Below are 15,142 nucleotides of genomic sequence, written 5' to 3'. Positions count from 1 at the left end.
TCCAGGCTGGGGAACCACAGAGCCCAGCAAGGCCATCCAGTCAATTCCCAACAGCTTTTTCCTCTCACAGGGAGAGGGAACTCTCTGCCAGCAAGACTTTTTTTTTAATGGAAGAAATTGTCCCCTGTATGGGCAAAAGTTGCTCAGAGATGCTGTGGCTGCCCTATCCCTGCAAGCGTCCAAGGCCAGGGTGGATGGAGCCTGCAGCAACCTGGGATAGTGAAAGGTGTCCCTGCCCAGGGCAGAGGGGTGGAATGAGATGATCTTTAAGGTCCCTTCCCACCCAAAACATTCCATGATTCTCTGATTCTTTGCTGGCCCTTTTCCCTGTCACCCTGTGCCACCAAAATACACTGACAGTGGGAAGTACCTCGGCCACATTTTCTGGGCCCCCAAAATAATCAATCAGTATATCCAAGGTGTTGAGAGGTAGCTCTTTGCCCAGTGCTTTCACTTTTGTTAGGAGGTCCTGTTTCATCTTTTCGACCTTCAGCTCTCTCAGGTTGTGCAGCTCTTTCTGGGAAGGCAGCATGTGGAAACCACCTACAATGGGGAAAGGCAGAATTTTAGAGTTCCCTGGTAACTGGACATCAGAGAGGAGGAAAAAGTTGTCCCAGAGGGTTTCTGGGGGCACTGTTGCTGGACAAAGGCACCATGACCTGCAATAAATAGCACGGAGTGAATTCCCTCTGGGCTTCCCATTCTGCTGGGGGAAGGAGCACACAGGGCTGATCACAGCGGGTGAACGTGGATCCATCCTACACAAGCCCAAGAGTGACCCCCAGGATAAAATCCAGCCAGGATCACAAAGCTGCCCCAAGCCTGAAGGGGTCTCTGCAGGACACAGTGCTGCCTTCCCCAGCTGTCCCTGTGTCACCCCTGCTCACCCCTGTCCTCGCCAGGGCAGCTGCTGAAGGTGTGATCCACGAAGATGACATCGTCTGTCTCTAACAGGGACTCCGGGGAGGAGGTGAGGTCGCTGTCCAGCCCCATGTCCGAGTCGGTGCTGCTGTCATCGCTGATCTTGATGACGACCCCTTGGTCACACGGGCCCCGCAGAGCCTTGGGGCAGCGGCCCCTGGGACGCCCTGCACCAAAAGGGAGCAGGGTCACAGTCCCAGCCCCAGCAGGGCACCGGGGCAACACACAGCAACAGTGCAGAGAGGGACAGAGCAGAGAGAGGAGGAATCCCAAAAGAGCTGAGCCTACCCCAAATGGGTCTGACCTCAGAAAGACACAGCCTCTGGCATGGGGGTGGCAGTTAAGGAGGGAGGGAGAGCAGGAAAGACAAAGGAAGAGAGAGAAAGGAAGAACGAGGCACTCCTGAGCAGAGCTGAAGTTGGCTGCACACGTCAGGATGGGCACGTGGCTGGCTCTAAGCAGTGCCAACTCCTCAGGGAAGGAATCCCAGGGGATTGCCTCCAGAGGAGTGTGCAGTACACAGGAAAGTACTGGTGTTTTGGGACACAAAGCACAGCACAACATGCCCCCTCTGCGTAAGAGAGTTCATGGATCAGCTTGCACAGGCTGCTCCACAATCTGCCAGTGCTGCTGCCCCCTCTTCCCCCTGGAGGAGACATCCCAAAACTCTCCTTACCTGCAGCCATAACAAATAATTCAGCAGGGAAATTATTTTTTTCCTTAGGACACCCTCTGTGCTCTAAGGAAGGGGTTGTGGAGGACCCCCCGTGCTGCAGGAGGGGTTCAGACACCAGCCAGGCCTTGTGCCATCTGCCCCCAGCGTGGGTCCAGGAGAAGGGTCAGGGCAAGGGCAGTGGAGCAGAGGGAGGAAAAGGGGGGAAGACCCAGAGCTGCCGTCCTCTGGATGAGGGAGCAATGGGAGATGTGCAGGAGGGCAAATCAAAACCAGGGAGAGCAAAAAAGCATGAAGTGGGGAGAAGGGCAAAAGGCAGAGAAGCTGAGTGGCCTAGGGGCAGCAGCAGGGCAGGAGGCAGGGGCTGGGCTGAGAGTGAGGGAGATCTTACGTTTTCTTTTAATGCCAGTTCCTTTTTCTCTCTTTCTTTTGGTTGAAGGAAAGTGCTTCTGAATTAGTGATAGAAAGACGCCTCTGAAAGTAAGATGCAAAATTTATTCCAGCTGCCAGCAACATGTGCTGGTTATCACATAGCAATATGTGTCTGGGATAGCCCCACATTCCATGGAAGAGAGGTCAATCCACCCCATCCATGGCCACCAGCTTGGGCTCAGCCAGCCCTCGGTACAAGGTGGCTCTTGGACCTGCAGGTCCTTTATATAACAACCAAGAAGGAGTTTTAAATGGGAAATACTTCATTAGGAAACTGTTACACCAAAAATCTAGTAAGCCCCAGTGTCCCAGCCCCTCTCCATGCCCTGAGAGCACAGACCACTGTCAGACCATCCAACAAAAATGATCCACCAAAGTCCTCCCACTCCCTGACTCCCTGGCCGTGGGCCTGCTTCCCACAAAACCAAGGGACAGAACATGGATCTGTAGTTGTTCCAAGTGAATGGAAGGAAAAAAAGTCAGAAAAGGTGAAATTAAAAGGTTTCTGTGGGCTGTTCTGCAAATCAAAGACCAAATGTTTAAATGCTGTGTGGAGGAAACCCCCAAGGCAATGGGGTAGTGCTGATTGAGCTCTGGTTGGGAAAAAAAAAATAATAAAAAAACCCAAAACCAAACGTAGCAAGCAACAGGTGAGAGAAAGGACATGACAACTCCCCCAGGTGACAAAAGGGAGACTTATGAACTGGGGAGGGAGCTCCAGGACCCTTGGCATGAGGGGCTGAAGGGGACAGTGACCACAAGGCTCCCCAGAGGGACAGAGCTCTGTGACTGCAGTTATGTGACACAGAAATGACCCCTTGTCTGTGTGCTGGGGTGACCCAATGACCACTCACTCCAGAGCCTCCCAGCTGTGATTCCCAGCTGAAATTCCAGTAATTCCCCTCCCTCCCCATCTCCCTGAAAACAGCCCTGGGCTGGAATCCACTCAAAGGACCATGTTTATTTTTAACCCCATTTCTCAACATCATTAAACTGCTCCTTCCCAGCACACTCCTCTCCAGAAATCCCCCAAATGCTGGAACACCAGGACACATATTTGGAGGCTGAGCAGATGCCAGGAGACACTTGCTGATGTGGCCAGGACCGTGGAACACAGAGCTGCTGCCCCTGGGAGTGGGCAGCAATTCCCACAGAGTGGGACCCCTGACAGACCCCTCCTCCAGCACCACTCAGCCAGGGACCATGCCATCCCCTAGACTGGAGTTCTGTGACGTGGAAACCAGTCCAAGGGGTCAAATCACCCAAGGAGCTGCCAGACCTGCCCTCTGCACTGTCACCAAACCGTATTTGGTTTTCAGAAATGGGCTGGAGGCAGAGGAGTGGCAGAGAACAACTCAAACCCCCATCAACAGGGGAGGAAAGCTCAGCCTAACCTGGCCTCACGCTGCCTTGGGCATGTCTCACTGCTCCCACCTGCAGCAGAAGTCACTTGGAAGAAAATAGCTCTGCAGAACAGTGGAAATCCAAACCAATCCCAGATTTTTGTCCCCTGTCATGCAGGAACAACTGCATTCAGGGACAGGCTGGGGTATTTTTGGAAGCTGCAGGAAGGAGCGGGAGCAGAACCTCACTCTCTGCTGAATGGGCAGCATAAGTCCTGCTGCTGGCTCACTCCTGGCACAGGCAGCTCTCCTGCCAGCTGGGAATAATGGCCACACAGCCAGGACACTGGGCCTGCTTTAGACGTGAGCAAAAAGCCAACACTGGTGGATCTAAACTCCTCAGAGCACTCCTCCCACCCCCTGCTCCACTGACACCACCTCACAGCATTATCCCAGCATCTGCCACCATAGGAAATTCTCTTGCTCATTTCTTCTGTGTCAACAACCTCATTTTTCAGAGCCAGATCCACACAAACTACCCCTGAGCTACAATTCTGGGTCTCTTTCTGACAATTCTTTTATGTGTGTAGAGAGTAGGATCAGGCTCTTCCTGGAAGTCCATGGGAGACTTCAAAATCCAGGATGTAGCTCACATAGTCCCACTGAGGATACAGTGCCTCAAGGACCCACCTGAGTGTCCCCTCTGTGGTACAGAGGGGGAGGTGACATCAAACTGCATTTGAAGACCTGCCAGTGCTCTGTGCCCCAGGGCAGAGCTCTCCTCCCACCCCTCTGGCCTCCCACACAGCCCACAAAGGAAAAGAGGGATTTTTAACTCACTCTGCAGCAGAGACAAAGCAGTTGAGGCGCCCATCGTTCTCGTCCAGGACCTCCCTGGTGCGAGCCTCTCCCGTGGACTGCAGGCCGATGACAATGCACTGTGGGGACACGAGTGATGGGGGACACGAGGGGTGGCATGGTGAGGTGCCAGGGCAGCTGCACTGCCACAGGCTCCAGGAATTTCCCAGGCCCAGGTATGTCCCCTTGGCCCCTGTTCCAGGTACATCCATGCTGGACCCATAGCAAGGCTCCTGAGGATGAACCATCTCTCAAATCTTTCAGCATCAACTCCCCCCTGTGCTGGCCCCACACAGGGGGACTCTGAGCACAGAACCTCACTGATTGTGCTAGGAAATTTCTGCCTAAAATCTCTAAGGTGCACCTAGACAGAAGAAAGGACAGAGCTGTACTTAAGGTGAAAGGTTTGGTACCTCTTCTAGAATTGTAGAATTCCAGATTGGTTTGGATTGGAAGGACCTTAAAGCTCATCTCATTCCATGCCCCTGCCAGGGACAGGGACAATGTCACTAGAGCAGTTTGCTCCAAGCCCTCTCCAACTTGGCCTTGAACACTGCCAGCCTGAACATCACCAAGAATCCCCTCCCAGCCCAGCCTGCCCACACAAACAGCAGGCAACACCTCAGGAGATGAGACCAACTTAACTCCCCCGCATCATTCACTGGGAATATTCTCAGAAACCCAGTTACTGCCCTTCACTCTGAGAGAAATTCAGCCTTAAAGAGATTTGGATTGGTTGTCAAGCTGAGCAATAATTAACTCCCTTTGGTTGCAGACTACACAGAACCCCAGGTGAGGCTGGTGGGTGTTGCAGAATTTCTGAGAGAGAGAGGGCATGATTTATGTCTGGAGTGAGAATTGAGCTGCCCCTCAGACCAGGACCCTGATAAGTGGCCTTGGTGGGGCCTGGAAGCCTTTGATGCAGTGAGAACTCAGCTGTGGCTGAAATTATGTTAAGGTAACTACAAAGTAATGAGCTATCCGAGCGTGAATTAGGGTAGAGCTGCAGTGTGAAAAGCCTGACCACCTTAAGGCTAAGGTAAACAATGTTAGCGTGCCAATGAGAGTGCCTTTGTAAACTGTAAAATATATAGAGGTGTATATAAACTGCCATCTTCTCTGGAATAAAGGGAGAACGTTGCATGAACCATATTGGTTCGACGTGCGTTCTGTCCTGTCCAGAGGACAGAATGAGGAGCCTGGTTTCAGGAGGGTGCTGCTCCCATACCTTGTCCCTGGCCAGCTCCTCCTGAGCCAGCTCCACGAGGCGCCGCACCTTGGCGGCGATGCAGAGGTACTTGAAGAAGCGCTGGTGAGCCGACCAGAACTGACCCCACAGCGACTTCCGAGACTCCAGCCCGATGCAGTCAGCTGCCTGCTGGAACACCATCAAGGCCTCTGCCCACTGCAGATAACACCAAGAAGAATGAGTTAATGTCATTCCCACCGTCATTCCTGCCCATGCAGGAGGCGATCAGAACAGTCTGAAGGTTGATAAGCTGATTTAGGATCAGCGTGCGTTGGGCTGAATGGACGCTGGTCATCCTCTCCATCAGCACGATGCGGCTCTGGTTTGCAAATGTGGAACTTCCAAATAGAAGCAAAAAAGTCTAAGTTCTTTCATTACATCAGCTGAGCATTGTGTACCCCTTTTCCTTCCTATGTTTGAGGTCATGGCCACATTTAGGGGCCTCACACCCTGCCACATACTAGTGGCTGTGCCCAAAGAATGGTCACACCCCAGCCTCCCCCCATGAGGGGCCCAGCTCACCAGCTTGGCTGCCTTGTCGTAGACAGCCTTGTACTGCTCATCCAGAGGGATCTCCTCAATCCTGAAGGTCACCCCAGTGAAGCTGAGCTGCCGAGCAATGTACATCCCACTGACCTTCATGTCCATGGCCACGATCTCCATCGCGCCGACTCCCCTGGGAGAGGACAACAGTTGTGGGACCCACCCCGGGACCCCAGGTCTGAACCCCAGCTGTGGGTCCGGCTTTGGAACCCCAGTTGTGAACCCCAGTTTTGAATCCCAGCTCTGAACTCCACAACTGCATGTGACAGCTGTGAACCCCAGCTCTGACCTGCTGTGGGACTTTCCCTCTGCTCTGGGGCAGCACAGGGCAGGTGCCTCTGCAGAACCAGTCCCACCCCAGATCATGTTGCCCATTGTGGGAATCCAGGGCTTCCCCCTGGCTGCCCTGGGAGCCTGGCAGGGGTCAGGAACCCCCCTGGACAGAGCCCCCAGAGACACTGGCTGTGATCTCTGCCCATGGAAAAGAGTTTTCAATCTTACAGGATCAATTACCAGCTCTGAGGGTTTGGTATCAGTAACAATTAAGTGTGGCACGGGTGCAAAAGTAGAATTTTAGGATTCTAGTTAAGGGGTGCAAAGGGGACAAGATGGAGGAAATTGGGTGTGCCTTGTCCTTTTTCTCCTTCTTCATGCCCTCCATGTTTCACTGTGGTGTTGGCATTTTTCTGTTGGTTCAGGCTGGGGACACACTGTCCAACGTAGGTGACAGATATTGGCACGTTCTTGTAAATGCAGCCCAGGGAGTTTCTGGTATTTAATGTTTGTCACATCCCACTGAGGGCAGAGCCCCACACGCTGCCCTGCAGGACAGAGCTGCAGCAGGGCAGCAGAACATGTGAGAGATAAACAGAATAAACAACCTGGAAACCAGCACAGACCAATTATGGCTTCTGCTTTGGCAGCGGGGCAGAAAGACAGAGACTTTCTACAATCTCAGAATCATCAATACCACAGATTCTGACAGCTCACACCATCCTCGGGCACTGCACCACCTCCCACACAAGGCCCCTGTGTGCCCAGGGCTGGACAGGCCTCACCTCTTCTCAATCGCGTGGAGGAACTCATCGAAGGCTCGGAACGGGGTCCCCTCCCCCCAGATGCCCAGGCGGCTCATGTAAATCATGTTTTTTGGCTCCGAGGCACCTGTTGGGACAGAAATCAACATCAGCAAACCCACAGCACTTGGGAATAGTTGTGACTCAAGTGAAGAGTCCTCTGAACAGGTTGTCATTTGTCATTGTAGTTTGGAGACCTTTCTGGACATTGCCCTCCCTCCATTCCGTAGGTAAACATCAAAAAGCAGCTGGAACAGCTGGCCAGGAAGTGGAGAGAAATTAATCTGACCCACCAAAAGTCACAATAACATCAGTGATGGGGCCTGGGGCAGATCTCAGCACGCTGAGCTCCTCTCTAGCCCTGCAGCACCACTGGCCTCTCCTTAGGATCTCACACACACTCACACCTCAGGGTGCCCCTTCTGCCACTCTCACACCCACGCTGTGGGCAGAGCAGCTCACCTGTGGCACTGGCATAGACAACCCTTGCTCGAGGCAGCTTGTTCTGCAGGTCCAGCACTGCTTTGCCCATTTTGGTAGAGCTGGCATTTTTGGCTTTGTGGCATTCATCAAACACAATCTGGAAGGGAGTGGCAGTTAAGGAAAAAGGATCTATTTTCATCCAGAGGATAGGAGCAGACAGAAAATAGAACCAAGTCTCCTCCAAGCAGCTGAACAACCTGTCTCAGTATCAACAGGACTGACTCATGGCCCACACGTGGAATCTGCTGGGTTTGCCCAGCCCTGTGCTCTTCAGACCCAAAGTCATCCACCCCTCCTCCCTCTCCCTTCACCTCCAAGGTGTGTCTTGTAATAGTGAGGGAGAGGAATGCTGAAAAGGTTAATCCCAGCTGCTTCTTCCCCTCCTCCTTCCTCCTCTTAACCCATCCTGGGACCTGGGGGAGGGGGAGGAGGAGGAGGGGGAGGAGGAGGAGGAGGAGGAGGAGGAGGTGTGGGATTCCTGTCTCCCAAAGGCACTGGGCTGCTCCCTTGGCTTCACATGGCCCCAAGCTCTTTGTTCCCTGCTGAAGCACAATTAAAAGCAGCAGTTCCTCTCTCTCTCTCCAGTTTTTATCTCTTGGTTGTTTTTTTTTTTTTTTTAAGGATACAACTCCCTCAAAGTTTTCCCTGCACCACTCCAAAATCTGTTTTAAGCGCGTCCTGTGCTGTCCCCCAGCCTGGCTTTCACCGATCAGTGCTGAGTAGGTGGCAAAGAGGACTCCTTCTGAGGTAGCTGTGTCACCGTATTTAATCTGCAGGAAGAAGAGCAGGAGCACACACACACACACTGTGATTGTTGTCTCCGGCATGTCACACCCATCCCTGCCCACATTCCGTGCCGCCAGCCCATGGACACACATTCCCTCCCCGAGAACAAATCTCAGCCTCAGCTCAGAACAGGCAAAAAGCTGCTGGTAGCTGATGTCTTCAGCATTTGTGTTTGGCACTGAAATATTGTGATGACAGGAACTGTAAATGCCTGGAGAAGTGCCCCAGCCAATGTGTCAGCACATCTGGAAGCCTGCAGTGAACTGTGGGGACCGTGCGAGGACAAAGATTTTCTGGCAAAAAAAGTGCTTCCTTTTTTTAAGCAACAGTTTAGAGTCCTTCATTGCTTTGACCCTTCCTGTCTGCTTTAATTCCTTCTAGAAAACCATTTTCTCTTTGACCAGGTGTGATTGTTGCCTGGATTGCTGCCATGGGTCCCACTCCCACGGGTGTAATGAAGTACAAGGGGGAAAGGCTTGGTCCCAAGCTGAAGAAAGTTCCGTTTGAAGTCTTTTGGGGCTGAACACAAAATCCCTTTCAATCTCTTAGTGGAGCACACTCAGAGGTGTCAAACACCTCTGTGTCAATACCATTAAAACAAGAGGAGAGGATTTAGGTGAACTGGAAGACTCTGGACACAGACTCGACCACAGGCCACAACAGACACCAGCCCAGGCATCTTTGCTCTCCCTACAGCTTTGAGAAGTGATTCCATGAACCAGCACTGGGAAAGGCTGGCCCAGGAGAGCAGAGCACACCCCACAGAGCTGTTCTCTCCATAGGATTCCTTAGGAATGCTGAAGAAGGTTCCAGTTCTGCTGCACTTGCAGTTGCCTGCAGACACTTCCCACTCCCTGCAGGGAATAGCTCTGTGCTCCCCGTGCAGCTCCACAATAAAAATAGCTGGAGCCTCGAGTGGGAAGAGCTGGATGGGAGGAGGGAACAGAGGTTCTCCTGCTGCCTGAGCCTCATCCTGCTCCACGTGCTCAGCCAGAGCCTCCAAATGCTCCAGGGAGCAGTGCAGCTCCTCTCCTACCTTGTTCAGAGCATGCACAGGAATGTGGGAGGCCTCGATGTCCTTCAGGTCCCTCTCAGCATCATACTTGAGATCATTGGAGACGCTGAACCTGGGAAGGACATGCGGGGTGGTTATCTCCTCCTAGGGCTGCTTATCTCCCCCAGCAGCTGGGGCTGGGTATGTCCCCGGGGAGTCTGGGCACACAGTGATTAACAGCTCTGATTAAAGCAGGAGGAGCTGTGCAGAGTTTTCACATCTGCCACTGCCCACACCCCATCTGCCCCTTGGCACAGGCTGTGATCTGCAGCAAAGCAAAGCCCCCATATTCCTGGCTCTGCACCCAGGAACAACCCTCCAAATTCCAGGGAGAGCGGGGCCAAGCTTGACATCTCACCCCAAGGAGCACAAAACCTGCTATTTGACAGTGACTCATTCTCCGTGGCTGCTGCAGGGGGAATATTCCCATTTTACAGGCAGCAGTCAGGCACTAAGAGGTGGAAACGACTTACCCAAGGCCACAGCATGACTCAACTCTAAAGCCAACATCAGCACTAAAGAATTCCTTACTTCCAGACCCAAACTAACTCCAAGGTCTTACGGGAAAAGAGAAAAAAAAAAAAAAATAAACCAACAACTTACCACAGAGCTTTTTTCCTCCCTTTAAGATAATTTTCAAAGATGATGCCTGCAACAGTCCTGCCCTTCCCGACTCCAGCACCATCCCCGATCAGAAACCCAGCTCGCTGCCCATTGGGCAATAAAACTTCATGTTGCTGCGAAATCAAGAACAGAACTGAAAATTAAACGAGATTTGCCTTTGCTAAGAGTTCTGATGTGAGCACCACTTAACCCTTTCACACATCCCACAGATGCACGTGCACCGCTCAGCCAAATAACAGCAGAAAAGGTCAGGAGTCATGATCATGCTCACAAGTGGCAGTTCATGAAAAAGCCCCCCAAAATGTAAAACTCTCTGCAATAAAAGTCCAAAGTTCTTGCCTCTTTGGGAAACAGACCGCACAGAAGCTCCAGGCTTCAAATAATCCTTCAAAAGGCATTTAAAATGCCAAAGGAGTTTCATCACCCAAATTACGAGTCATTTTAAAACCCAGGTGAACACCTGTCCCTGCAAGAGGCATTTTCCTTCAGGTGTGAGCCACCTGAGGTGCAGGAGGTACCTGGCAGGCGTAGATGATGGCTTCCAGCTGTAGTGCAGACAGGGAGCCTTTGTCAGCCACGGAGCAGGGCAGGGAAAGGCTGTAGGTAATGTCAGGTGGGGGGACGCTGGACAGGGTGCTCGTCTCCACCACCAGGTCAGGATGGTGCTTCCCAATCTTGGCTGAATGACAAAACAGAACACAGGTCAGTCGAGGTCTTTACTCGCAGTGGCACCTCAGAGCTCATCACCAAGCCAGAGCCCAAGGCTGTACAGTTCTGCCTAGAAAACCACAAGCCTGGGAGCTGCCACAGCAAACACACAGTTATTATTATTATTATTAATATTATTAGGTTGGTCCACAATGGAGTGAACAGAATTTCCCAAGGCAACACTCACACTTTGAAGGGATATATTCTGCATACGTCTCCGTCTGTCCCAACTCTTCCGTTTCTTCCTCCTCACCTTCATCTTCCTCCTCTGCAGGAGCCTGAGACTGAAGAAAACAGCGTTGACCCAATGTTAATGTTCTTGCTGAGATACAGACAAGCGTAGTGCTGTGCCCAGCCTCAAACTGCCACTGAAACCATCCCCCAAAGCTACATCTCCCTTAAACACAATCCCTCTCATCCCAGACTAAGGAAAGCCACCAGTGGGAGCCCACCCCAGGGGCTGTAAAAGCTGCTTCTCACCAAACTGGGAAAAGAAGTTCGCACCAATTTTGGTATGGGGTATGGGGTCATGTGAACCCTGCCCAACGTGCCCTGAGCAGGCACCTGGCCCAGCTTTACCCCCAGCACCGTGCAGAGAGCAAAGTCCTCAGAGCCCAAAATGTCCCTTAACACAGCAAGGCTCCCCTCTGGGCAAGGGCAGGGACTTGTGCCTGTCCCAGCTTCTTGTCTCACTCCCTCTGAAGAGAAAAAGGTCAGAACTGCTCCCCCCAGCACTGGGATGTCAGCAGAAGATCCCAGTGAGGCCAGCAGGGCTCTCACCTGGTAGCTGATGAGGAGAGGCGTGCTGGGGACAGCAGAAACGTGGTCACTGGAGCTGTTCACGCCAGGGAACATGGTGCTGACTGAGAACAGCTGCAACACAGAGGGTGCAGGTGAGGAGGGGCAAAGATGGAGATGCACCAACAAAGACCCCTGGACACTGTGATCCCTGGAGCATGCAGCTCGCCAGGAGAGAGCTCCCAGGACACTCCAGAAGGAGAGAGAGCTCCCAGGACACTCCGGGCTGAGGAGATCCTTTGTTTGCTCCCACACAAACAAACAAATTCACCCTGGAATTTCCCAACAGAGTACGAGGTCAGGTCAGCAGCTCGTGGCATCCAAAGCAACCAGCAACTCCAGGAGCAGCACTACTCCAATTTACAGCCTGTGCAGAGCACCAGGCTCAATGACAGACCCATGCTCCACCAGCAGCAGAGAAAGATGGGAAGGTCTTAGGCATAAACACTCCTATTTTAAAATAAAATTTAAGAAGAAAGAAAAAACCCACCCTCCATTCCTGGAAGCCTGAGTCAGAATTACCAGAAGGAAGCTGGACAGAAGAAGTGTTTTCAGTGCCAGCAAATCTGGAGAGCAGGTGAAACATCCCCACCTACAAATCCAAACTCATTTTGGTCTCAGACAGGAGAAAGGCCAGGAGCTGCTGGAAGGGCAGGATGTACTCGCAGCTCCAGCAGCAGGAAGCAAATGCAAGGCTGAGTTTGCATCACAAAAATCCCAAAAGTACAAACCTTTGCTATCCTGACCAGCTTTGGCACTCAGCATTCCACCTGGGGAATTGCAGAGGAAGCAACAGGAACCTTGGCTGTTTGGGGCATTTGAAAACCACCCACACAGGTGAGAATGTGCTGAGAGGGCCAAAGCAAGGGGGAGCAGGAGCTGCAGTGGGAGATGGATCATCCACCTGCACAATTCCTGCTTTTCCCTACCCTCCCTCACCTCCTGGTTTGATTTTCTCCTCCCTCTGTGCTAAGGACATCCGGAGAAGAGAAAAACAGATCCATGAGAGCACAAGGGCTGGAAATAGGAGAGAGACCAACAATTGCACAATCACAGCCTCGCTCTTACTCCACTTTTTTCTTCTCTGCATTATTCTCCATTTTGTCCCACCTTGCAGTGACTTCCCTGGGAAGGGAATCAGTCCCACGTGGCTGCCAAGCCAACCTCTCTCTCTCTGTGTAAATCCCTTCCCTGGGTTCTGAGCTGGGAGAAGGCTGCTCACATCTTGAACATACTGTGAATGAGCAACAAAAATCTGCATCAGCAGCTCACAAATTCCAGTCACAGGCTTCCAAGGCTGGGCTGTGCTTCCCAGCCTTAAAAACACTGGGAATGTGCGAGATGGATGACAGAAAACACAATGTATGACAGGGACTATTTTTAAAAGGTTATTTCACAACTCCATTACAATAAAAGATGTTTTGTCTGCTGCTCCTGCAAAAATATTTCACAGAGTAGCAGCTCTTCCCTCTCTGCCCATTCCTGAGTGATAAACAGAGCCAACATATTGGCTACAGCTCCTTTCCTTGGGATAACAGCTCTCCCCACTGGCACACAGAGGCACTTCTGTGTGCAGCCCTTTCCACTTTGATCTCAAACCACCTCCAGCTTCACCACTGGGCACCTCAACCCAGGGATTCTCAGTGAGCTAGGAATGTTTATTTTTAAAGAGGACGAAGCACAAGGCTGTTCCTGTACCTGGGATCCACAGATGGGTCTCCCCAAAATGCATCCAGCTTGGCTCCTGGGATGTCCCAAGCATCTGAACTGTGAGGCACTGATGTTCCTGCTCTGTCTGAGCCTCTGAGACAAAGGTTCTAGAAAAACTACACTCCTGATAACCCAGCAGTGGACTGTGGGTCAGAACTGTCTGCACAACCACAGATGAGTGATGTTCTGGATCACAGGAATGTGATGGATGTTCCATCACTGTAGCTTAGTGACTGCTCTGGCTGCTCAGAAGCCAAAATTCCTGCAATTCTATGGAAAACTATGATGGTGTAGTGATGTGGGGAGGGATAAGATTATCAAAGCTGCTGATGTCCCACACCAGTATGCAGAGGCCAGTGGTGAATCAAACTGGCAGTACTTTTACCCAGTGTCCAGGTACATGCTGCCACTTCCACACAAAAATGCAACCAAAATCTCCTGTCCATGAGGCACCTCACTGACACCACCTCAGGAAATGTTACTCAGTTCAAAAACAGCCCAAAAAAAGCAGCAACCCTGCCCCAACTGCCTCAGCAAACACAGATAAGACAACATTCAAAATTAGCTGGAGATTCCTTTCCAAAGGAAGTCGTTTATAAATGGAATTCCAAGGAGTTAATTGGCCTTATCTGAGCCCAAGAGCTCATCAGGAGGACACAAAGGGAGAAGGCAGGGCATGAGGAACATCATGGGTTAGGGACAAGGAAGAACACAGAGACAAGGACTCTGCTGGAGATCCTGCTGTGGTCACACAAGTCAGTCTCACATAACGTTTATTTTTCCCTTGTTTTTTAATTCATGCTGGATTTAGAACAGCATTTCCCAGTAAGTTTTTGTTGTCCACTCCACAGACGCAGAACTCCAGGACTTTCTAGGCATTGAATGTCTCCACCAGAGTTCACATGGCTGGAAAGAGCCCACCACAGAACCATTTCTGCAGGGATTTAGGCTTTTACATAAAAACCCAACAATAATATGAGAACAGGAGCAATGTGGCATGTGGCTCCTCTTGTCTTGGGGGGGAATGCATCTGCTCTCCAGCATTTCTAAGCATCCAATTTGCAAGCCTGGGATGACTGCAGCCATTTCTTGCATTTCAATAGCTCAGCTCTCTTCCTGCTGCCTCAAACTGCAAGTTCCAACTGGTCCGAGGCTTGCAGACCGCTCAGGGAAGCACAGTCAGAGAAACTGAGCACAGCCGAGCCTCAAAATGCAGCAGTGACTACCCCAGCTGCCTCCTGGGGTAGCCACTTTGGGTGTTTTTTTCTCATTCTTCCTACGAGAGTGACACACAATGGAAATGTGAGGCACAGGTGGACAGGCACTGCAAGAGCTGAGACCCAGATCCAGTGGATGTGGATGATGCGGCTCCAAAAACCTCCAGAGCCAGCCAGCCTGTGATGCCCATGTCAGCCCCACAGCTGAGGCAGAGCAGAGAGCAGAGGGCTGGTGAAAATGCCCAAAAAATGCCACAATCAGTTGGTGCTGAAGGACTGCAAGGAGCTCCTGCACCCCAGAAAACTCTGGGATGTAAAAGCTTGCTGGGACTTGCACTCACAAAGTAAACACAAACGGTGAGTCTTAAGTTGAGACAGTTATTTAGTCATTGTTACTGAACTATTTGCCCTGATGAACAAACAAAAGGTGCTGCCATGGGGGGAAGTTAATGATCCATGTCAGGGTAGTTTTCCTGGAGTCCAAACCTTCAGCACTCCCAAGTGCCCTGGACCTGCTGAATGTTTTAGGGATAGATCCTCCACAGGACGCACCTGTGGGTCTCAGATTCAATCAAAGAAAGAAACAGAATTTCTAGCCAGGCAGAAGCCTGGGAAAGAGTTGGGAAAGAACATAAATAATTCTTTATCTCTCTTGTTGTTCACACTG

General features: G+C 51.6%; 1 protein-coding gene across 1 annotated transcript in view; it reads right to left on the bottom strand.

Moving 5' to 3' along the window:
* Nucleotides 1–15,142, bottom strand: part of SBNO2 (strawberry notch homolog 2) — a gene marked incomplete at its 5' end in the record, with an annotated part of 41,881 nt that overhangs the window by 7,986 nt on the left and 18,753 nt on the right. The window contains 14 exons of the mRNA XM_031507154.2: nt 371–543; nt 888–1,088; nt 1,986–2,068; nt 4,210–4,307; nt 5,456–5,632; nt 5,999–6,152; nt 7,078–7,183; nt 7,558–7,675; nt 8,205–8,348; nt 9,401–9,491; nt 10,022–10,155; nt 10,561–10,721; nt 10,938–11,034; nt 11,531–11,623. Of these exons, the coding sequence (XP_031363014.2) occupies nt 371–543; nt 888–1,088; nt 1,986–2,068; nt 4,210–4,307; nt 5,456–5,632; nt 5,999–6,152; nt 7,078–7,183; nt 7,558–7,675; nt 8,205–8,348; nt 9,401–9,491; nt 10,022–10,155; nt 10,561–10,721; nt 10,938–11,034; nt 11,531–11,623 (1,830 nt within the window). The remainder of the gene's footprint in view (nt 1–370; nt 544–887; nt 1,089–1,985; nt 2,069–4,209; nt 4,308–5,455; nt 5,633–5,998; nt 6,153–7,077; nt 7,184–7,557; nt 7,676–8,204; nt 8,349–9,400; nt 9,492–10,021; nt 10,156–10,560; nt 10,722–10,937; nt 11,035–11,530; nt 11,624–15,142) is intronic.

Source organism: Lonchura striata, chromosome 28 (assembly GCF_046129695.1).
Source record: "Lonchura striata isolate bLonStr1 chromosome 28, bLonStr1.mat, whole genome shotgun sequence".
In the NCBI taxonomy this organism is placed as follows: Eukaryota; Metazoa; Chordata; class Aves; order Passeriformes; family Estrildidae; genus Lonchura; species Lonchura striata.
Note: the sequence above shows the minus strand (reverse complement) of the source record. Positions and strands in the feature narration are given on the sequence as shown.